The sequence below is a fragment of the Hypanus sabinus genome, chromosome 22 (assembly GCF_030144855.1).
Source record: "Hypanus sabinus isolate sHypSab1 chromosome 22, sHypSab1.hap1, whole genome shotgun sequence".
Taxonomy (NCBI): domain Eukaryota; kingdom Metazoa; phylum Chordata; class Chondrichthyes; order Myliobatiformes; family Dasyatidae; genus Hypanus; species Hypanus sabinus.
This window is the reverse complement of record NC_082727.1, coordinates 20,812,746-20,835,885: the sequence shown is the minus strand read 5'-3', so window position 1 is coordinate 20,835,885 and position 23,140 is coordinate 20,812,746. Positions and strand designations below refer to the sequence as shown.

The window sequence follows — 23,140 nt, the reverse complement described above, 5'->3', positions numbered from 1 at the left end:
TAAGACCTCAAGTCTTACCAACAGTTTCTACCCTATTAATATCCCTTAATACCTTAAGACGCTTAATTTCCACCCCAACCTAAATTCCAGGAACACAAAACCAGTTTCTACAATGTTTGATTATCTGAGATTCTGGGCTATACAGTGGTGTGGTGCAGTGGCCTCTCTTCGATCCTGCAGCCCAAATTGGATCCAGATCTGGCACGACTTTGTATTTCTCCATGTGACTGTGTTACTTTCCCCTGGGTTCTCTGGTTTTCTTCCAAACTCCAAAGAAGTGATGAAGGGTTATTTGACTATTAAGTTAATGGCAAAAAGAATCAAAAGGGTATTGACCAGAATATATCAGAGGGAATAATTAGCAGGGAGGAAAAAGAAGAGGGGGAATGGGACTGATGGGTTGCTCCCCAGTTCAAAAGTTTGAAGTAACTTTATTATCAAAGTACATATTTGTCACTATATGCAATCCTGAGATTCATTTTCTTTTAGGAATTCATAGCAAGTATATGAAACACATTAGAATCAACGAAAGACTGCACCCAATGGGATGGACAAACAACCAAATTGCAAAAGACAACCATGCAAATACAAAAGGAAAAATATAAATAAATAAATAAATTAGCGATAAATATTGAGAACCACAAGATGAAGAGTGCTTCAAAGTGAGTTGATAGGCGTGGAAACTGTTCAGGGATGGAGGGACTGAAGTTGTTTCCTCTGGTTCTGGAGCCTGATGGTTGAGGGGTAATAACAGTTTCTGAATGTGGTGGCGTGGGTCGTGTAACTCCTTCCTGATGGCAACAGCGAGAAGAGAGCATGGCCTGGATGGTTGGAGTCTTTGAGGATGGATGCTGCTTTCCTGTGACAGCACTCCATGTAGGTGTGCTCAGTGGTGGGGAGGGCTTTACCTATGATGAACTCGGCTGTATCCACTGCTTTTTGTAGGCCTGTCTTTTCAAGGCCATTGATGTTTCCATGCCAGGCCATGACACAACCAGTCAATATATTCTCCACCACAGATCTACAGAAGTTTGTTAAAGTTTTAGATGACATGCTGAATCTTTGCAAACTTCAAAGAAAGTAGAGGTACCACCATGCTTTTTTTGAAATTGCATTTACAAGCTGGACCAAGGACAGATCCTCTGAAATACTAATACTGAAGAATTTAAGGATGCTGACCCTCTCCACTGCTAATGAGGATTGGCTCATGGACTTCTGGTTTCCTCCTCCTGAAGTCAATACTTAGCTTCTTGCTCTTGCAATGTTGTCATCAACAAACTGAAATATGGCATTGTGGCTATGCTTAGACTCACAGTCATGAGTATAAAGTGAGTAGAGCAGAGGCTAAGCACACAGCCTTATGGTCCATCTGTGCTGATGGTGATTGTGGAGGAGATATTGCTGCTAATCTGAACTGACTGGAATCTGCAAGTGAGGAAGTATTGAGGCCAAGGTATTGAAGCTTATTGATTAGTTTTGAGGGAATGATAGTATTGAATGTTGTGCTGTAGTCAATGAACAGCATCCTGATATACGTACAGATATTCCATAGTTAAGTGAAGAGCCAATGAAATGGCATTTGTTATGGCAGGCAACTTGGAGTGGATCCAAGTCACTTCTCAGGCAGGAATTGATATCTTTCATCACCAACTTCTCAAAGCTCTTCATCACAGCGGATGTAAGTGCTACTGGATGACAGACATCGAGGCAGGTTACCACCCGTATAATTCAAGCCTACTTGAAGCAGGTGGGTACCTCAAACTGCCGAAGTGAGAGAGAACAGTTATCAGTGAACACTGCAGCCAATTGATCAACACAGGTCTTTAGTACTCGGTCAAGTATGCATCTGGGCCAAATGCTTTCTGCAGGCTTACCCTCCTGAAGATGCTCGCACTTCAGCCTTAGAGACTGAACTCACAGGTTCATCAGGGGCTATGAAAGTTCATGTAGGTGCCTCCTTTTCTTGACGGTCAAAGCAAGCATAAAAGGCATTATGTTAATCTGGGAAGGAAACCTTGTTGCTATCTATGTCACTGGGTTTCACTCTGTAGGAAGTGATGGCACATAAGCCCTGCCACTGCTGTTGAGCATTCTTTCGTGATTCAGGTTTGGTCCAGAATTGTCACTTCGCATGTGAGGTGGCTTTCCAGAGATCATATTTGGATTTCTTGTACTTTACTTGGTCATCAGATCTGAAAACCACTGATCTGGCCCTCAGCAGATTGTGGATCTCATGGTTCATCCAGGGCTTCTGGTTTGGAAGACCCTAAACAATTTTGTCGGGACATACTCATCTATGACTGTTTTTATGAAGTCCGTGACAACCATGGAGTACTTGTTCAGAACCTCTGAAGAGCTCTTGAACATCTACCAACTCAAAGCAATCCCCATACTTGCTCCTCCACCTTCCACAACCACCTCTTCATTGTCCTCACTAGCACAGCCTTGCCTCTTTAGCCTCTGCCTGTATGCAGGTAGGAGGAAGACACCAAGTAATCAGATTTCCTGCAATGCAGACTAGGAATGGAAGGGTAGGCATTCCTTATGGTGGTATAGCAGTGGTTGAGTGTGTCGGGACCCTGATGCTGTCGGTGATATATTGATGATAATTGGGCAGGGGTTTCTGCAAACAAGCCTCATTGAAGTCTGATTTGAAAGGCATCGGAGTAAGCTGTGTTTTGTTTGTTGACAGATATCGCTCAATACCTTGAGTGCCTCCTTAACGCCTGCCTTTCGCTGTATTTAAACTGAGGTCAGGATCATGGAGGAGAACTTTCTTGTTAAGTATAAATGTCAGCACTTAATCATTAGGTGTTTCAGATGGGGGAAATGAGTGTGATAAGACTGTTTCATCTAAGCACCACAGACAGTTTATCATGAAACACAGAACCCCACCTTTTGCCTTCTCTGAATCAGTTGTTCAGTCCAATCTGTGCATCGAGAAGCCCTGAGGTCTGTTCACCGAACCCAGTTTGTATTCAGTCAACCATGTCTCCATGGAACACAGAATGCAACAATCTCTCATTTCCCTCCAATACAGCAGTCCTCAATTTTGTTCTCCAATGACTGCAATTTTGCTACTGAGATATTGGATAGAGGATGTTTCAGACCCTGCTGTTTTAGTCAGGTTTGGAGTCCTCCATTCTTTCTTCTCTTACTGCCATAGTGATGTACCTTTGTCTACTTAAACATGTCATACTTGCATTTTTGAGAGTTAGATCTGCTGAGTCAGTCAGAAGATTGTGAAATTGCTAGTTTGTTAATATGGTTCAAAAGTATATTACTAAAAGGGAAATTACAGTCTAAGTTCTGTATGCTGTTCGCAAAGCATCACTGTTTTTCACCAGTGCCATCTTGCTCACCAGGCCTGACTGCCTCCTGAGTTACAAGTAGAGTTGTTAATGAAATTGAGGAAGGTATTTGCCCAAAGGAGTACTGCCTGTATCTTGAACTATGCCATAAATCTCAGTCCCTTGCACTTTCACTGATGAACAGAGGGAGCCAGAGGTTTAAGGCCATATTCTTTGAAAGTGGAAACACAGAGTAGTGAATAAGGCATACGTATAGAGTTCACTGAAGTTGGATGGTGGTGTAGTGGCATCAGCACTAGGCTTTGAGGCAAATAGTCCCAAGTTTGAATCCAGCTGGCTCCTTGCATGCTATCCATCCATGCTTAGTTGAGTTGCAGCTTAAAAAAAACACTTGGAGCATTGTATGCAGGTCTGACCACCACTCTACGGGAAAGATGTGATGGCTTTGAAAAGGGTGCAGAGGAGATTCAACAGTAAGCTCTCTCGATTAGAAGGCTTTTAGTTATGGGGAGAGATTGGATAGGTTGGGTCTGTTTTTCCAGTGCGTAGGAGGCGAAGGTGGAGGAATATAAAATGAGAGGCATGGATAGTGTAAGTTGTCAGAATATCTTTTCCTCTGTGGTGGGGGTATCAAGAATAAAAGGGTTGGGTTTGATCTGAGGGGTTAGTGTTTACACAAAGAGGGTAGTTACTACTTGGAACCTGCTGACAGAAGAGATGATGAAATCAGATACAATTGATATGCTTGGCACTGATAGACACCGAATTGGCAAGGCATATGGTCCTAATGCAGGCATATGGGACTGGTGTGGATGTGGTGGGCTGAAGGGCCTGTTCTGTGCTGTATAACTATGGATAAGTTCTGATCATTGCCCTGCCCCCTTCCCACCACAGGCAGTATTCACGATCACACCTCCCCTAGAATGGAGTGCAGTGACACTGACTTCTTGATGTCTTGTGTATAACTGCCGATCGTCTGGTTGCAGTGCTCATCATCGTCAATCCTCCTCTGCAGGAAGCTCTGCATCTCGGCCAGGGTCACTGCCTTCAGCTTCACCTGGGCAGGAAGCAGAGAGAACACCCATCAGCAGATAGACCAGCTTTGCACAGCATATGAGGTAACCTGGGCTTGTGAAAGGGCAGCTCCCAATGCAGTGGCTACAGTCTGGTCAGATCATGGAGCGCTGCCCGTCAGGGAGTGGTATCAGCAGGAGGGCAGAGTTACAGACAAGATTCCAAACCATCAATATCACGGAATAGCAATATCAAGGCCAACCCCACTGAGAATCTGATATACCTGGTATGTGTCCTCCTTCTATTTACACTGACCTCATGGTCCTTAAGATCATTATCCAAGAATAATTCAATCAACTATCGAGAATACAGACAGTTCCAGCTCATAAGTTATAGAATTATGGAGAAGTACAGCACAGAAACAGGCCCTTTGGCCCATCTAGTCCATGCCAAAACCATTCAGACTGCCTACTCCCACTGACAGGCATCAAGACCATAGCCCTCCATATCCCTATCTATGAACCTATCCAAACTTCTCTTAAGTGTTAAAATCAAGCTCACATGCACCACTTGAGCTGGGAGCTCATTTCACACTCTCACAGACCTCTGTGTGAAGAAGTTTCCCCTCACGTTTCCCCTAGACGTCTCACCTTTCACCCTTAAGCCATGACCTCTGGTTGTAGTCCCACCCAAACTCAGTGGAAAAAGCCTGCTTGCTTTTACCCTATAATATTGTATTATGAGGGGTAATATCTGTACCCCTCATAATATTATATCAAATCTCCTCTCAATCTTCTATGATCTGAAGAATACAGTCCTAAACTATTCAGTCTTTCTTTATAACGCAGACCTGGCAACATCCTTGTAAATTTTCTCTGTACTCTTTCAACCTTGTTTACATCTTTCCTGGAGGTAGATGACCAAAACAGCACACTAGCAAACTCCAAATTAGGCCTCGCCAATATCTTGTACAACTTCAACATAACATTACATCTCCTCTAATCAATGCATATATTTATGAAGGCCAATGTGCCAAAAGCTTTTTTTACATCCCTATCTACCTGTGTTGCCACTTTCAATGAATTATGGACCTGTATTCCCAGATCCCTTTGCTCTTCCACACTCCTCAGTGCCCTTGTCAGGTCCTACCAAAGTGAAAAACCTTGCACTTGTCTGCATTAAATTCTATCTGCCATTTTTCAGCTGATACAGATCTCTCAGCAAGCCATGATAGTCTTCCTCCTGTCCGTTATACTCCCAATCTTGGTGTCACCAGCACATTTGCTGATCCAGTTAACCACATTATTATCCAGATCATGATATAGATGACAAACAACAAAGGACCCAGCACTGATCCCATTGACACAGCACTAGTCACAGGCCTCCAGGCAACCCTCTACTACCACTCTCTAGCTTCTCCCAAGGAGCTAATATCCAATCTAATTTACTACCTTATCCTGAATGCCGAGCGACTGAACCTTCTTGACCGACCTCCCATGCGGGACCTTGTCAAATGTCTTACTAAAGTCCATTTAAACAACATTCACTGCCTTGCCTTCATCCACTTTCCTGGCAACTTCCTCGAAAAACTCCATAACATTGGTTAGACATGACCGACCGTGCACGAAGCCATGATGACTATCCTTTATCAGTCCATGTCTATCCAAATACTTATATCTCCAGTCCCTTAGAATACTTTGCAATAACTACCACCAACTGATGTCAGACTCACTGTTTCACGGTTTATGTCTTGAGCCTTTTTTAAACAGCAGAACAATGTTGCTATCCTCCAATACTCTGGTACCTTTCCTGTCGCTAAGGATGATTTAAATATATCTGCTAGGGCCCCAGCAATTTCTGCACTTGCCTCCCATTAGGTTCAAGGAAACACGTTGTCAGGCCCTGGGGATTTATCCACCCTGATTTGCCTCAGGGTAGTAAACACCTCCTCCTCTGTAATCTGTACAGGGTCCACGAAGCTGATGCCACCTTGCCTCGCTTTTATAGACTCTGTGTCTGTCTCCAGAGTAATACAGATGCAAAGAATTCATTTAAAATCTCTTCCATCTGTTTTGGCTCCACACATGGATTACCATTCCTATGGAGGACCAGTATTGTCCCTTGCAACCCTTTTTCTCTTAACATATCTGCAGAATGCCTTAGAATTCTCTTTTACCTTGTCTGCTAGAGCAACTTTGTGCCTTCTTTTAGCCCTCCTGATTTCTCTCTCGAGTGTTCTCTGTCCTTTCTTATACACCGTAAGTACCTTATTTGTTTCTACTTACCTATACTTGCTATGCACCTCTTTGCTCTTAACCAGTGTCTCAATATTTCTTGAAAACCAAGCTTTCCTACACTTGTTATCTTTACTTTTTATTCTGACAGGCACGTACAAGCTTTGCATTCTCAAAATTCGCTTTTGAAGGTCTCCCATTTACCAAGTACACTTTTACCAGAAAACAGCCTGTCCCAACCTACACTTGCCAGATCATTTCTGATTCCATCAAATTGGCCTTTCTCCAATTTAGAATCTCAATCTGTGGGCCTATCTCTTTGCATATTTACTCTGAAACTAATGGCATTGTGGTCACTGGATGCAAAGTGTTCCCCTACACAAACTTCTGTCACCTGCCCTGTCTCATTCCCTAGTAGAAAAAATATCGAATGGTCTCTCATTGGGACTTCTATGTACTGATGAAGGGAACTTTCCTGAACACATTTAACAAACTATTCCAACAAGTCCTTTTACAGTATGGGATTCCCAGTCAATATGTAGAAAGTTAAAATCACCTTCTGTTATAAGCTTCAGGATACAAGGAGAGGGGGAGTGGGGTTGTTCTAAGGATCAGCAAAGATCTGATAGGCCTCCTGCATCACAGTATGGAAGGGAAATTTTTGACATCACCTTCAACTACCAAGTATGATATTATTTTTCTTCCTCCTTGTCCAGACATTCCTTCCTGTTGAACCTATTAAGTCTTTCAGAAGTAATTACATCACCCTGTAATTTTTCACATTTAAAGTTTATGGAGCCTGATCTCATAACTGAGCCCCTTTGATGTGAATGTACAGGGTGCATCTGCAACAACACACTAAAAGTTTTCTGTAATGCAATTCTGGTTATGAACGAACCCATTAAAATGCTAGTGATATCCACTCTCCTCCTGGCTCGATGAGGAAGGCTGGGGCAAGGGACATTAACTGTCTGCGATGTGGACGGTGTGATGCTTTCACTCAGCTGTGAACTCCATGAACTGCTGGCCTATACTAGTACTCTTCCTGAGAGCAGATATCTGGCACAAGGGAGTTCCAGCCTCAGAAAAATCAGGTAGATCACTTAGGTAACAAATTAGAAAAAGAAAGTATTGTTTTGAAAATTGAGGGACAAATGTGTTGCTGTTCAGAGAGAGTAAATCACTGAATGTTTACATGTAGGAACAGTAATTAGAAAGACAACTAGAACATTGGTCTTTATTGCAAGAGGAGTAGAGAAGTTCTGTTCCAGTTACACTCCAATAATCTGCTGTCCATTAGCACATGGTTCATTAGCTAATGTCTGCCATACTGTACTTCCTGCCACTGCCTGTAAGAAGCTTGCATGTTTTCCCTGTGGCAGCATGGGTTTCCTTCAGGTGCTCTGGTTTCTTTCTACAATCCAAAGATGTACCTGTTGGTAGCTTAATTTGTCATTGTAAATTGACCCATAATTAGGCTAAGATTAAATTGGGGAAATGCTGAGTGGTGTGCTTCGAAGGAATGTTTTGTAAAGTTGCAACATTACCTCCTACTCTTGTATTTTATGCCCTCAAATAAGGAGGTAAGAATACCATATGCCTTCTTCATGAACGTAGCTAACCATAGAACAGTCAGACTCAGTCCTGATGAAGGCTCTCAGCCCAAAACGTTGACTATTTATTTATTTCCATAGATGCTGCCTGATCCATTGAATTCCACCAGAATTTTGTGTGTGTTGCCATCTAAACTAATGTCTTCTGTTTACGCAATGTTCATATTCTTCCATTTTCCTCATATTCATGCACCCATCTAAATATCTCATAAAAGTCTTTAAAGTATCTGGCCTGGCTGTGCATTCCAAGCGCCTACCACTCTCTGTGTAGAAGAGTTTCCCTCACACCTCCTTTAAAATTACCCCCTCTCACCTTAAATGCATGCCCTCTGGTATTAAGACACTTGACATTGTTGCTTTCATTTAGCTAAGGTTCCTTGGTTCATCAATATTCCTTGGTGTGCTACCATTTACTGTTTATGTCCTACCCTTATTTTACCTCTAAATATGCATTACATCTCACTTGCTGGGATTAAATCCTAATGCTGATACTCTGCCCAACTTTCCATATAGTCTGTACTGGGCTGTGACTTCAGACAACCTTCCTTGTTATCCACTATACCACCAACTTCCATATGATCCACAAATATGGTAATTATATTCCCTGCATTCAATCCAAGTTGTTAATCTATATCACAGAAAGGGTTCCAGTACAAATCACTGAAATGTACCATTGATCATTGACTTCCCATCAGAAGAGAATCATTTCACCATAAGCCTCTGCCTGCTAACACCAAACCAAGTTTGGATTTCATGTTCCTTTACTCTCTGGACCAGCCTACCATGCAGGACCTTGTTGAGAGCATTGTGTACAGATCTGGTCTTCCTCCCTTGTTGCTACAGAGGGAATTCAGTAAGAATTAGAAGTCCCTGTTGTGGTAGTAGAGGCAGATACATTAGGGACTTTGAAGAGATGCTTTGATAGCACATGATGTGAAGAAAATGGAAGGATATGGACATTGTGTAGTCAGAAATCACACACACAAAATGCTGGTGGAACACAGCAGGCCAGGCAGCATCTATAAGGAGAAGCACTGTTGACATTTTGGGCCGAGACCCTTTGTCAGGACTAACTGAAGGGAAAGATAGTAAGAGATTTGAAAACAGTGGGGGGAGGGAGAAATGCAAAATGATAGGAGAAGACCAGAGGGGGTGGGATGAAGCTAAGAGCTGGAAAGATGATTGGCAAAAGTGATACAGAGCTGGAAAAGGGAAAGGATCATGGGACGGGAGGCTTAGGGAGAAAGAAAGGGGGAGGGGGAAGCATCAGAGGGAGATGGAGAACAGGCAGTGATGGGCAGAGAGAGAGAAAAAAACAAACAACTAAATATTGTCAGGGATAGGGTAAGAAGGGGAGGAGGGGCATTAACAGAAGTTAGAGAAGTCAATGTCATACCATCAGGTTGGAGGCTACCCAGCTGGTATATGAGGTGTTGTTCCTCCAACCTGAGTGTGGCTTCATCTTGACAGTAGAGGAGGCCATGGATAGACATATCACAATGGGAATGGGATGTGGAATTAAAATGTGTGGCTCTCGGCCCGAAACGTCGACAGTGCTTCTCCTTATAGATGCTGTCTGGCCTGCTGTGTTCCACCAGCATTTTGTGATGTGTTGTTTGAATTTCCAGCATCTGCAGATTTGCTCGTGTAATCAGAAATATTTAGTTTAGTTGGCTATTGGATTATTAATTTGTTAATCTATATCACAATGTTATGCTGAATCAATCCAAGTTCAGCACAACATTGTGAGTGAAAGGGCCTGTTTCTGTGCTGAACTGTTAGATTCAAAAGGGTTTACTCCTAGGATTGGGTTTGTTGTACATGACAGGTTATACAGAATGGCATTGTTTTCTAGTGTTCAGAAGAACAGGATGTGATTTTACAAAATGGATCTACTAAATGACAGGGTGGGTACAGTTAGTTTGCATCTGAAGCTGAGCTGTGTGGAACCAGGGCTCATGGTCTCGGAGTGAGGTGGTGAATCTTTGCAATGTTCTAGTCAGAGGTGGTGAGGTTCAGTCACTGAGACCCGGTTCCACTTGCGGAGGGACATGAAGATGGTGCTAGGGGCAGTGGCCCACTTCTCACCTGCTGTTCGCTCTCCACCTTCATCCGTCTGACATCACAGAATCGCTTCCATACCAACGGGTCCAGGTGTTCAGGCTTGAAGCGAGTTGAATCCAAATCATCCATGGCAGCCAGTAGATGGGCATACCCTTCACTGGAAGACTCAGACTGGTCACCAAAAGGGTTGGCTGTCGCCACCTGGGTTCTCTTCATCTGCACCCTGCCCAGAACAGGAAAAGCACACAATGCGTCCTCAGCCAACATATGCAAACAGGCAGCTCTATCCAGAGCCCAGTCTGACACACAGAATGGACTTGTACGTGTGGAGCCCACGACCACATCCATCTATCTATATTTATCTCTCTCTCTCACACACACTCTCCCTCCCCCCCTCTCTCTCTCTCACACACACACACACACCTCCCCCTCGCAGATGCCCCTTGCCCCATCTTCTCTCACACACACTCATATGCAAGGATGTTTGGGACCCACAAATGGGACATTGGACCCAGCAGCCTGCAGTGTGTTTGTGTGGGGTGTGTGAACACTTTGGAAGCACCGGCCCCATGGCTCATAAACTAGGTGCACCAATGATTTCAATTCATGGGACATGTGTGTCAGTAAGGGAGGGTTGGGGCTGTTCCACTGTGACAGGCTTTACTGGAAATGGTATGGAAAGCATTTTCATCAGTTTTGCAATGTGTCAATGTGGGGGTACAGTGTGACAGCATGGTGCTGCTGCATGTTTCAGTGATGTGGCAGACGTGCAGGCTGGTGTTTCCATGTACAGCAATGGTTCAGAGATGTGGTAGCTGTGCATGCTGATGCCTTCCATGTGCTGCCATGCACTCACTTGGGTCTGCGCTTGTACAGTTTGTAGAGCTGGTCGACCATTGTAGCATTGACATCAAAAAACTCCTTCCTGAATCCACGATCCAGGAGCTGAACAAAAGCAGAAGGAGTACACTGTGTTAGAAGCTGAAGGAAGAGAGAGAGGGGATGGGATTGGAAGGCAGGGTTGAGACAGTTCAGCGTGCACAAGGCCTACATTCTTGTAATCTGCACTGTGCCCTGGTGGGAGCCACTGTCCCTGGAGCTGGTGTTTCACTCAATGTGGGCTGACTTACTGAGGCAAGATTGGGACAGGGTTTGGCCCCACTCAATGCAGCTGGTCCTCAGTATTCCAGAACCAGAAGCTGGGCACCTTTCCATTCTAGTGCTATGTACCCATTCCCTGATCCTGGTCCCAGTTCTGCATTCTCATTCCCTGGTCCCAATACTGTGTACCCACTGACCATTTACTGCATATCCAAGCCACTTACCCTGTCCTCAGCCACCAGATCATCATAGGCCTCTCGGAATGTCTCCACCATCATCCTGGTCTCCTGCACAAGCCTTGACTTCACTCCCTGCCATTGAGAGAAGGGAACTGGTTTATTGGTGGGAAAAGGATTTGGCAATCCTCAATAATACAGTCCCTCACACACTACTTGGTTATTGGGTGGAAACTGTCCCAGTGAGAGGTGACCCAGGCCACATGGGATGTTTATTGCTGCTTTTCAGGGCCCAGGGAGAACCTCCAGGAGATAATGAACACATTTAGGAGAGTCACAAATCAGTTCGGAAAAAGGGAATTGGGTCTTGAGCATGTGACTGAAATGGGCTGGGAGTGGGATGAGTCAGATTAAATATGACCACCTACAGGGTTAGGCTGTTAGATATCACTATTTCACATTTAGAAATCTAACCCACAGGGAGGTCATATGTTGCTCCAGTTAGGCCAATACCATATGTGAGGGGAATGAACACAACATGAGTGATAGGAAATGAGTGGTCAGGTTGAGTGATAGAGGACATGAAGGAGAGTGAGGACTGGGCTTGTAACTGACTTGGTACACAGATGTTAGGAAACTGGAGGGCTATAGGAAGGAACTGCTAGATTGATCTTCAAATAGGTTATAAAATCAGCACATCATCATGGGCTGAAGAGCTTGTATTGTAATATGTTGTAATGTTCTATTTTTTAGGTAATGGCGGGGACAGGGCATACACTGTAAGGGTGGGCAATGGAGAGTGATGTGTATTATGTTGGCCAGGCATGGAGTGAGCACAGTTGAGCACTGGAACACTGCTCTTGTGTCATTGGGACCTGTACTTATCTGAGTCTATTCCTGTCGTACCATAGAGTCCTTCTGTTCCGCCAGCAGGTACTGTAGTTGAGCATTGCGGTTCTGTATCTCCTCCTCGATTTGCAGCGAGAAGACCAGATTGCAGATCTTCAGCTCCTCCTGTAAGTGAAGTACCAGTTACTCACCAGCACACGCAACCCCTCCACACCTGTAAGGCCGGTCAGGCAGCCTGTCATCTCTGCTATACAGCTGCAACTCAGGAATCGGCTCCACAGGTACGTCCAGCTCTCTGAGGCCCATTCCACTCTATGCAGCTCTTGATCTCTCTATAAGAGCTGACCAGGAGAAACTGCTCCCTTTACACCACACCATCAGGGTAGGGTAGGACTCAATGGGTCAGGTAGAAAGCCCCGTCCATTTTAAGACTTGACAGGGTAGATATGGAGCTGATGCACCCCCTTGATAGGGTCTGGAACCAAGAATCAGAATATCCGATCAAAGGTTTGGCCCTTCGGGACTGAATGAGGAATTTCTGCAGCCGGAGAGTGGTAAATCTGTGGAATTAGTATGCTCAGTGGTTGAGTATGTTCAAAAATGATATTGGACAATTTTCAGATTTGTGGAATTGAGTGAAGATGATGCTAAAGTTGATAAACATCTGTGATCTCACTTCTCACTGAAAGGTGGAACAGCCACAATGCCATAGTTACCGTCTTTTATGTACATGTTTGTCAATTTGCCTTCACCTGGTACATGGTGGCCTGTCTGAGTGTGACACTGCTTGGCAGAAGTGCCTTGGATACAGAGCTGGGGAATCAGGTCGCCGAGAAGTGAAAGGATTAGAGGAAATTACCTGGTAGATGATCATTTCTGTTCTCACTTTCTTTTCAAACAGTTTATTAATAAGGTCATCAAAGGCATTTGTTGTTTCTGTGATGGAAGCCTGCAGTTTCCTTAGTTCAGATTCCAGAGTCTGGAAAGTAACCAAGAAAATCAGCTCAGCCTCACAACACCAACATACATGCGTGCGTGCATGCACACACACACATGTATGCTTCATATGTTATCCAGCCATACACTATTACATAAAAATATACACCTGTTTCCCAAACGCATGTGAAAACACACATGCGTGCACGTGCACACACACCCACCTCTGCAGTCATTTGTTCAGATCTAGATCCTAGTCTAATCGGAGTTCATGCATCTTCCCAAGGTGCTGAGCCCATCCCCTGAAATATCAGGGTAATGGCAGCTGGTCCAAGAGGCTGGATTTCAGTACAATTCCATATCATTTGGAACAGCTGCCTCCATTCTCTTGGCCCCTTCATGGACCATGTCCTGTCCACCCAGAGCTACTCTACGCTGGCTTCCTTTGCAATACCTCGACTTTAAAATCCCATCTATGCAGCATCAGAACTGACCCTTCATCACCAGGTTTTCATCTCCTGGTATAGAGTGATAGGGTCAGAGAATCCCTCATTCTGCTGCGCTCTAGGGATTAAAACCTAACCTAACCTATTTAGCCTTACATGTAACTCAGGAGCTCAAGTCCTGGTATCATCCTTGTACATGTTCTCTGCACTCTTCCAATCTTATTGATATCTTTCCTGTGGGTAGTTGACTAGAACTGCACATAATTCTCTAAATTAAGCCTCTCCAATGTCTTATACAACTTCAACAACATAACATCCCATTTCCAATAGATATCTGACTAGGGCATTGTTTTGCCATTGAAGTTAAAAGGTGTTGTTAATGTAGTGCAGGGCAACATTCTGTGGTTAATTGGCTGTTTAAAGTACAGTTTACCCTAACTGTTCCCCAAGGCAATGGAATGGGCAGTCTTCTCTTTTGGACTCCCTCCCACCTGTACTTTAGTTACCTTCCTGTACTTGTCTTTCTCCTCTCTCAGAGCCCGCTCCTTGATGTTGTATTCTTTGGCCTGCTTGATTTGTTCTTCATTCCATTCATATTCTGGCAAGTTTATGAAGTATGGGAGAGGAATTTCCTAAAAAATAAAAAGCATAAGAGATTACAAGCAACCAGCACCATGTCTTACTGGATCACAACCTCCTGTTCCTCCTCCACAAGGTTTATTTTAATTTCCCTGCACTGCAGAGGTATTATGTACATATTTGAAGACAATGGTATTTCATAAAAAGTGCTGGGAAATTTCTACAATGGTACTGTGGAAAGCATTCTGTCAGGTTACACCACCATCTGATATGGATGCTCCAATGCACAGGATCAGAAAATGCTTCAGAGGGTTGCATACTCAGCCAGCTCTGCCAAGGGCACTAACCTCCCCACCATCGAAAAGAATCTTCAATAGGTGATGTCTCAAAAACGTGACATCCATCATTAAAAACCCTCAGCACCCAGTACGTGCCATTGTCCTATTACTACCATCAGTGAGAAGGTTCAGGAGTCTGAAGACACACACCCAATATTTTACGAACAGCTTCTTCCCCTTCACTCAGAGATCTAAATGTACATTAAACCCATGAACACTAACTCATTATTTTTGACCAGAATGTATAGGAGCAGAATTAGGCCATTTGGTCCATTGATTCTGCTCCAGCCTTTCACTATGGCTGATTAATTTTCTCTCTCAGACCCAATCTCCTACCTTTTTCCCCATATCACTTCATGCCCTGACTAACAAGAATCTATCAACCTCTGCCTTAAATATACCCAATGACTATCTCCCTGAACACTTTCCTCGGAGTTCACAATTCTCTGCAGCTTATTTTGATCTGATGCAGTAGTCCCACTATACCAGGCAGTAATAAAGTCAGTTATAATGCTCTACATGGTACACCTGTAGAATTTCCTAATGAAATACAGTCGCTGTCATGCCTTCTCTGTAGTTGCATCGAAACTTGAAGTTGCCCTCTCTTTCCACTCCTGACCACACTATGAGGACTGGTGTGTGTTCCCTCATCTTACCCTTTCTGAAGTCCACAATGAATTCTGCAAAGTTGTTGCTGCAACACCACTCAACCAGCTGATATCTTGTTCCTATATGCCCTCTTGTCACCATCTGAAATTCTGCCAACAATAGTTATATCAGGAGCAAATTTGGGGATGGCATATGAGCTGTTCCTAGCCACACAGTCATGGATGTGGAGAGTGTAGAGCAGTGGGCTAAGTACACATCCCTGAGATGGGCCAGTGTTAATTGTCAGCAAGGTGGAGATGTTATTTCTGATCCACACAGATTGTGATCTTTCAGTAAGGAAATTGAGTATCCAGTGGCAGAGGGAGATACAGAGGCCCAGGTTTTGGAGCTTTTTGTTCAGGACTACAGGAATAATTGAATTAAACGCTGAGCTGTAGTTAATAAACAGCAACCTGACAGAGGTATTAGTATTGTCCAGATGATCTAAGGCTGCTTGAAGAGCCAATGAGATTGCATCTGCCGTGGACTTATTGTGGTGTTAGGCAAAGTGCAGTGGATCCAGGTCCTTGCTGAGTATAACCAACCTCGCAAAGCACTTCATCACCATAGAGGTGAGTGTTACTGGATGATAGTGATTAAGGCATGTCACTCTGCTCTTCTTGAGCACTGTATGATTGTTGCCCTTTTGAAGCAGGAAGGTACTTATAACTAGAAATGAGAGATTGAAAAAGTCTTTGAACACACCTGTTAGTTGGTTGCCACAGGTTTTCAGAGCCTACACTACAGAGACATCATGCACAGTTACGACTTCCTGCCTCCCACACTATGGAGACATCACATACAGACCTGATCTCCCTCCCTCCCCACACTACAGAGATATCTGGTACAGACCTGGTCTCCCTCCCTCCCTCTGTCCCACATTACAGAGATATCAGGTACAGACCTGGTCTCCCTCCCTCCCTCCCTCCCCACACTACAGAGATATCAGGTACAGACCAGGTCTCCCTCCCTTCCTCCCCACACTACAGAGATATCAGGTACAGACCCGGTCTCCCTCCTTCCCTCCCACACGACAGAGGAAAAACCATCACAATGACAGTAGTTTCCTATCACTAGTTGATTGTGAATTTTGTTGGCAATTCCCCTATCATTGAATGGGGAGCTGACCATATGGCTATCTCCGGAGTCACATACAGGCCAGACTAAGCAAGCAGGCAGAATTCCCACCCGGAAGGACCTTGTCAGCCTTATGATTGAGACTAGAAATATGTTTACATTTCATGAACTCAAACTGCAAATGATTTTTACCAGCTTGACTGTGGCCTTTATCAATGCACCCCTTTTGCAGTCAAATTTCATTTCTTTATTCACTCTCTTTGCTGCTATTAGAAGCCTGTGTTTCACTACCTTGTTACCTCTGCACTGGTCTGGGTTGAGACCCTTTCTCACTGAAGTCATGTTTTTATCATTGGTAATTCTTGCCTTCCTTTTTCATTTGTCTATCCTTTCTAAATGTAAATTAGCTTGGAATATTTAATAACCAATTGCCATGCAACTATTTCTCTCTGACAATTGGATTAAATCCATTCGCTTGTATACATCGTTGGCTGTTTATGATCAGGTATTGTATCTTCAGCTTTAACTTTTATAGCATATCTCCTAAAATTTACTATAGTTTCACCATTTCACCATTACTGATGAATCCCTTCCCACATTGTCACTTTGATCAATGGCCTCAGCCTTTTCCTTTGAATCTATAATCTTTCCTCTGTCCTATAGACCATAACGATCTTTATGCCCTAAGTTCTATCATGGCTAGTTCCAGGTAACTGAGCACACAGGATGATAAAGCTGTTGATGTTTCGCACCAGTTTCAGAATGTCCGATTTCTTTGCCTCAAGGACTCCCCCCATCATATCGTTCAGAGCTCGCTCACGCCAGTCGCTAGCCTGGGAAAAGAGTGAAGGAGGATTAGAGTTAAAAAAGGTTACAATGGGAAACATACAGTCAAACAGGCAAGGATCTTCTTCTGATTGTCCAGCTGGAAACATGGGAGCTGACAGCACACCTGGGTTACAAGACTGAGATTAAGCCCACTGCACTGACACAGTCCTGATTAGCACTGCATACAGGCAGGCAACAAGAGGGATATCATGTGTCCGGATTCCTCAAAATTCTGAGCTGCACACACTCAGAACCATAAGCTGTTTAGCTTTATATGGACACTTTGCATTTCCAGTTTTCACTGGGAGTTCTCAGAGTGCCATTCACTCAGAGTGGACCACTAGAGTTACAGAATGCTACAGCACAGGAAAAGGCCATTTTCATTGTCATATCCCTACAATTAATTATAGACCAAGACTCGGGTTTTTACTGGTGCAGAGCAGTCTGTGTGTGCACCAGTGTCAACTCCTCTGCACACTCTGGGTTTTCTGCAACACCTTGTCTACACCCAGTTCCAGCATTTCATTGTTGGCACCATATAATCCATACTCATTTGTTTCAATGTCAGGCAATGTGTGTTGTCTGCCCCTGTTCCTGTACCATATGGAGCGGGTAAAATGGAACCATTGATTCCTGTGTGTGATCCGTCTGTTTGATTCTTCTGTGCATGTACTTATGTGTGAACTTCCATACATCTAGAATAAATGACAGCTAAAAGAGATGGGTTCTGATGTGTTACAGTGGGCAGTGATGGGGTTATAATGTTTTACAGTGGGCACTGATGGGGTTATAATGTTTTACAGTGGGCAGTGATGGGGTTCTGATGTTACTTAGTGGAGAGTGATGGGGTTCTGATGTGTTACAGTGGGCAGTGATGGGGTTATAATGTTTTACAGTGGGCAGTGATGGGGTTCTGATGTGTTACAGTGGTCAGTGATGGGGTTATAAAGTTTTACAGTGGGCAGTGATGGGGTTCTGATGTTACTTAGTGGAGAGTGATGGGGTTTATAATGTGTTACAGTGGGCAGTGATGTGGTTATAATGTTTTACAGTGGGCAGTGATGGGGTTTATAATGTGTTACAGTGGGCAGTGATGGGGTTTATAATGTGTTACAGTGGGCAGTGATGGAGTTATAATGTTTTACAGTGGGCAGTGATGGGGTTCTGATGTTACTTAGTGGAGAGTGATGGGGTTCTGATGTGTTACAGTGGGCAGTGATGGGGTTATAATGTTTTACAGTGGGCAGTGATGGGGTTCTGATGTTACTTAGTGGAGAGTGATGGGGTTCTGATGTGTTACAGTGGGCAGTGATGGGGTTATAATGTTTTACAGTGGGCAGTGATGGGGTTCTGATGTTACTTAGTGGAGAGTGATGGGGTTCTGATGTGTTACAGTGGGCAGTGATGGGGTTATAATGTGTTACAGTGGGCAGTGATGGGGTTTATAATGTGTTACAGTGGGCAGTGATGGGGTTATAATGTTTTACAGTGGGCAGTGATGGGGTTTATAATGTGTTACAGTGGGCAGTGATGGGGTTATAATGTTTTACAGTGGGCAGTGATGGGGTTATAATGTGTTACAGTGGGCAGTGATGGGGTTTATAATGTGTTACAGTGGGCAGTGATGGGATTTATAATGTGTTACAGTGGGCAGTGATGGGGTTATAATGTTTTCCAGTTGGCAGTGATGGGGTTTATAATGTTTTACAGTGGGCAGTGATGGGGTTATAATGTTTTACAGTGGGCAGTGATGGGGTTTATAATGTGTTACAGTGGGCAGTGATGGGGTTCTCATGTTACTTAGTGGAGAGTGATGGGGTTTATAATGTTTTACAGTGGTCAGTGATGGGGTTTATAGTATTTTACAGTGGGCAGTGATGGGATTTAAAATTTTACAATGGGTAGTGACGTGTTCTGTTGCTTTACGTAGACAGTGATGGATTTTAAGGGTTTTCTGACTATGCGTTTGGTCAGTGGAGCTCTGTGGTCAGGTACCTTTGCAGCCATTAATCCCAGCTGCTCTGCCCTGATCTCCTCTTCAAGCTTCAGCTTCTGTTCTGCTGTGAGGTACCTTTCAGCGGTGATCTGGCCAAAGAGATAAACATAAGGGAAAGCACAAAAACTGCAAGCACTGGAAATCCTGAAGTTAAAAAAAATGTAAATGGTGGTAACATTTAGCCTGTCAGGCAGCAGCTGTGGAGAGAGAAATAAAAGTTAATATTTCAGTACAATGACCCTTCATCTGAATGGTCTGATAGTACATTGAACTGAAATATTAATTGTTTTGGTGTTTACAGATCTGTTGAATATTTCTGGTATTTTTATGTATTAGCTAAAAGATCATTGTTGCACCTGTCCCAATTCAAAATGAGCTGACTGATCTACAGTGCCACATCCTATGGTCCTAGAGGGTTACAGTGTTGGTTCACTGAAGCTGCAGGAGGAGCAGGACACTGTGTGCGGAGAGGCAGAAAGCCTACTGCACACACTATTCTCAGGGACAGAGGAGGAAGTGATGACTCTGGTCGGCATTAACTGAAACCACAGGAGATCTCTGCCTCAATTTTAGCTTGCAACTCAGATCTATAGCCCTTAATGCCAAAGTCAGAGTGAAGTTTATTGTCAAATACACAAGTACATGTAAACATAAAACGGGTGCAATGAAAATCCTACAGGCAGCAGTATCACAGGGACATTGCATCCATAAGTAAATCCCAGATGTGAAATCATCAAAAGACCCTCATTAATTGCCTTCTTTCCCAAGGAGATGTCCCGATTTCCTCTCCACCACTAGTGAGGAATGTCCCCTCATATTGCCCCTGAGGTCCCTCGCTTCAAGCCAAGCCTGTCGGAAGTCGTGGCAGACATAGAAAGGCCAGTAGTCTCTCAGCCCACCAAATTGGCATGATACTAATTTTATGTTCTGTCACACTGTTCTGGATTCTCCATCCTAGAAGAAGTAGTTTCTTTCCATATCAAGAATGTGCAGGGCAGAGGACAATACCCATAGGAAGGATCTGTGTGTGAGTGGGAGGGGAAGAGCACAGAGATAGTGCACAGGGCAGGGGCATTGCATGGGGCATGGGCAGTGCAGATGGGGTGCATAGGGCAGGTGCGCACCAGGGCTGATGCACAGGGTAGGAATGGTATGTCTAGTGGTCAGTGTGTGCACTGAGGGGAGTTGTTAGGGAAAATCTCACTCTAGGGGAAGAGTTAGGCATTGTCTGGGAATGGGGTCAGTGTGCAGGGGAGGAGAGCAGTGTTTGCAAAGGGGTCAGTGTGCAGGTGGAGAACAACCTTGGTGAAAGGTTAGTGATGATGGTTCTGGTGTTGTCTCAAGCAATAATGAACTCCCCACACCCACCCATCCAGTCCCATCCAGATTGTGCAGCATGGAGAGAGCTCAGACACGGCAGACAGTCTCACAGTCCTCGCATTACCTCTGAGTCCTGTACCACAAAATCTCGCTCTGGCTTCTCATCATTGCTCATTGCAGGCACCCAGATGGCCTCGTTCATATCTAGCTGCATCATTATCTCCCTGATACGGATGTTCCTATCGTTCACTCGGGAGATCTCGGTCTCTTTTTGCTTGTAGGTTGCGTCAAACTCCTTGTTGAACTGAGTCTTGATGTTGTAAATCACATCCTTGAATCACAGGAGGCAGTGATAAAATGTGGGAAGTGACCAGTAATTCAGCTTGGCAGAGGGTGAAGCTTGGACCAGTGACAGAAACATGGTGAGGGAGCCAGGGATTGGAGATCATATGTAATATCTTGCTTTAAGACCATGTGTTATTTTATTAATGCAGTTATTCTCTGGGGCATTTTATTTTCCGTCGATGCCCTCAAAAAGCAAATCTTTAAAAAGTGTTCTTTTAATTACATTATATAATCGTATTTCATTTTCCTGTTTAAAATAAAAATTCAATTAAGTTAGGCACATCATAATTAGCCAATAGAATTTGTCTTGCTAACATTTTGGACAATAAGATGCCCCGGAGAAAGAAATGAATGACAACGGTAGCCATTCTAGAGGGAGCAAGGGAAGAGAAGGGGAGCCATTTTCTAGGGAAAGTTTGGGAAGAAAGAAGAAGAAAGGAGGAGAATGCAACTGGAAAACAAATATAGTGGAAGAACATGGTGAAATGCACATTGAAGCAAATTTGGAAGAATAGGTACAGATGTCAGAAAATCCTCATGCAGTCTATGGGTTCACATAGAATATGCAGACAGCTCAGTTAGCAGCGAGCACACAATATTGGATAGAGGTTGATGCCTTTTTCCTTGGATGTGGCATGGATATTTTTTTGCTGGGACTGGTTCTACAGTGTAGAACTGTTTCGGTACTATGAGTAAACAAAGTGAAGCAAATTGGATTGATTACATACATGATAGTGAGCTCCAACAATTCCATGCACACTATAGACTAACATATATGATGCGCCCTTTACTTATTTTGTTTGTTATAGCTTGAAGCATTTTGTTAATACAATTTAAATCTAAGTTTATACTGGTGTGAGCTGAATTATTGGTTCCTGGCTAACATAAATTTGTTTGACCAGTGGTCATACAGGTAATTATCTTGTTTTCCATTGGAAGAAACATTCAAACTTTTATATTTTATGTTTACCCAAATCATATCCATCCTAGACCTGGTTATTTATGATGGCCTTTTCATCATTATTCCTATGCATTGTAGAGTTATGTTGTTGATAGTTAGTATTCACAGTAATAGCTAACTCATTATGAGCCAATGGTGAGAGAGTTACACAGAGAATATCACAGCTTTCCCCACAGTTGCTAGATAAGGTCCTTCGCTTCAGGCTAAACTTGTTAAAGGTATGCAGAGTACTGTCTGTGGCACTCATGTAAAGGAGCGTTGTATACTTCTAGATTAGTCTGGGTGTGAAATCCTTCTATTAGATGACAATGGCGGTTCTTAGTGCCCACCCCACTGCCCATGGACCAGGAGGCATGCTGGGGTAGTTGAGAATTAAGACATTAAGAATTGAACACATTGCTGGTATCACACAGAGGCTAGAGGATCCAAGACTGCAATCTGCTGACAGTGCCTGAATGGGCCATTGATTTGTCTTTATTGCTGACTCCATGGGACTAACTGACTGGATGCTGCAGTATTTTAGAGAGGCCAGGCACACAGGACATCTGCTGAACTGTAGGGGTTGGAAAGGGCTAGAGTTCAAGTGCACTTAGGTGCTGATTCCTGCCTTACCCACCCTCAGTTCAATGTCTGACACACCCAGTAGACATGACTTGGCTTCAACTGACTTCTGTGAGCTACAATTCCCCCTCATCTAAAGGGACACCTTCTATTCTGAGGCTGTGCCCTCTGGTCCTAGACTCTCCCACTATAGGAAACATTCTTTCTACATCTGCTTGATCTCGGCCTATCAATACTCTGTAGATCCCCCCCCCCCACCCAACCTTCTAAATTCTAGTGAGTACAAGTCCAGAGACGTCAAATGCTCCTCGTATGTCAGCCCTTTCATTCCTGGGATCATTCTCGTGGACATTCTTTGGACCCTCTCCAAGACCAGCACATCCTTTCTTAGATATGGTGTTGGGATATGTTCTCCTTGCTTTCCTTACCTGCAAGAAGATGATCTGATTAATCTTCTCATCCCTTGTGTGCAGATCTACCTGCTTGTATAGGTATGGGTTCACCACTCCGTACTGGGATGTCAGACTGCCTTTCAGCGCCACGCTCTCCTCCTCCTTTGAGTCTTCTTCCTCTGTTTCCTCTTCTTCCTTCTCCTCCTTCTTCAGCTGTGTCTCTACAATATCTTTTCGAGCCTTCAGGCAGAATGAAGATAAAGCCCCATCACTACAGGACCCTCAAGCTGTTAGCTATGTCATGCTGTTCCTGATTCTAAGCAACATAGACTCATCTCACACCACTGATAG

The 23,140-nt window shown here is 43.9% G+C and overlaps 1 protein-coding gene across 5 annotated transcripts in view; it reads right to left on the bottom strand.

The window, feature by feature from the left end:
• cfap43 (cilia and flagella associated protein 43) overlaps positions 1–23,140 on the bottom strand; it is a 113,153-nt gene that overhangs the window by 15,583 nt on the left and 74,430 nt on the right. For 3 of the 5 annotated variants that reach the window (XM_059947215.1, XM_059947219.1, XM_059947218.1), the window contains 11 exons: positions 22,826–23,029; positions 20,655–20,861; positions 19,210–19,299; positions 17,139–17,219; positions 14,251–14,376; positions 13,222–13,341; positions 12,420–12,527; positions 11,562–11,648; positions 11,093–11,181; positions 10,261–10,459; positions 4,256–4,368 (listed from right to left, as the gene is read on the bottom strand). In XM_059947215.1, the coding sequence (XP_059803198.1) occupies positions 4,256–4,368; positions 10,261–10,459; positions 11,093–11,181; positions 11,562–11,648; positions 12,420–12,527; positions 13,222–13,341; positions 14,251–14,376; positions 17,139–17,219; positions 19,210–19,299; positions 20,655–20,861; positions 22,826–23,029 (1,424 nt within the window). The remainder of the gene's footprint in view (positions 1–4,255; positions 4,369–10,260; positions 10,460–11,092; positions 11,182–11,561; positions 11,649–12,419; positions 12,528–13,221; positions 13,342–14,250; positions 14,377–17,138; positions 17,220–19,209; positions 19,300–20,654; positions 20,862–22,825; positions 23,030–23,140) is intronic. The other 2 variants (XM_059947216.1, XM_059947217.1) reach the window with 2 other exon arrangements.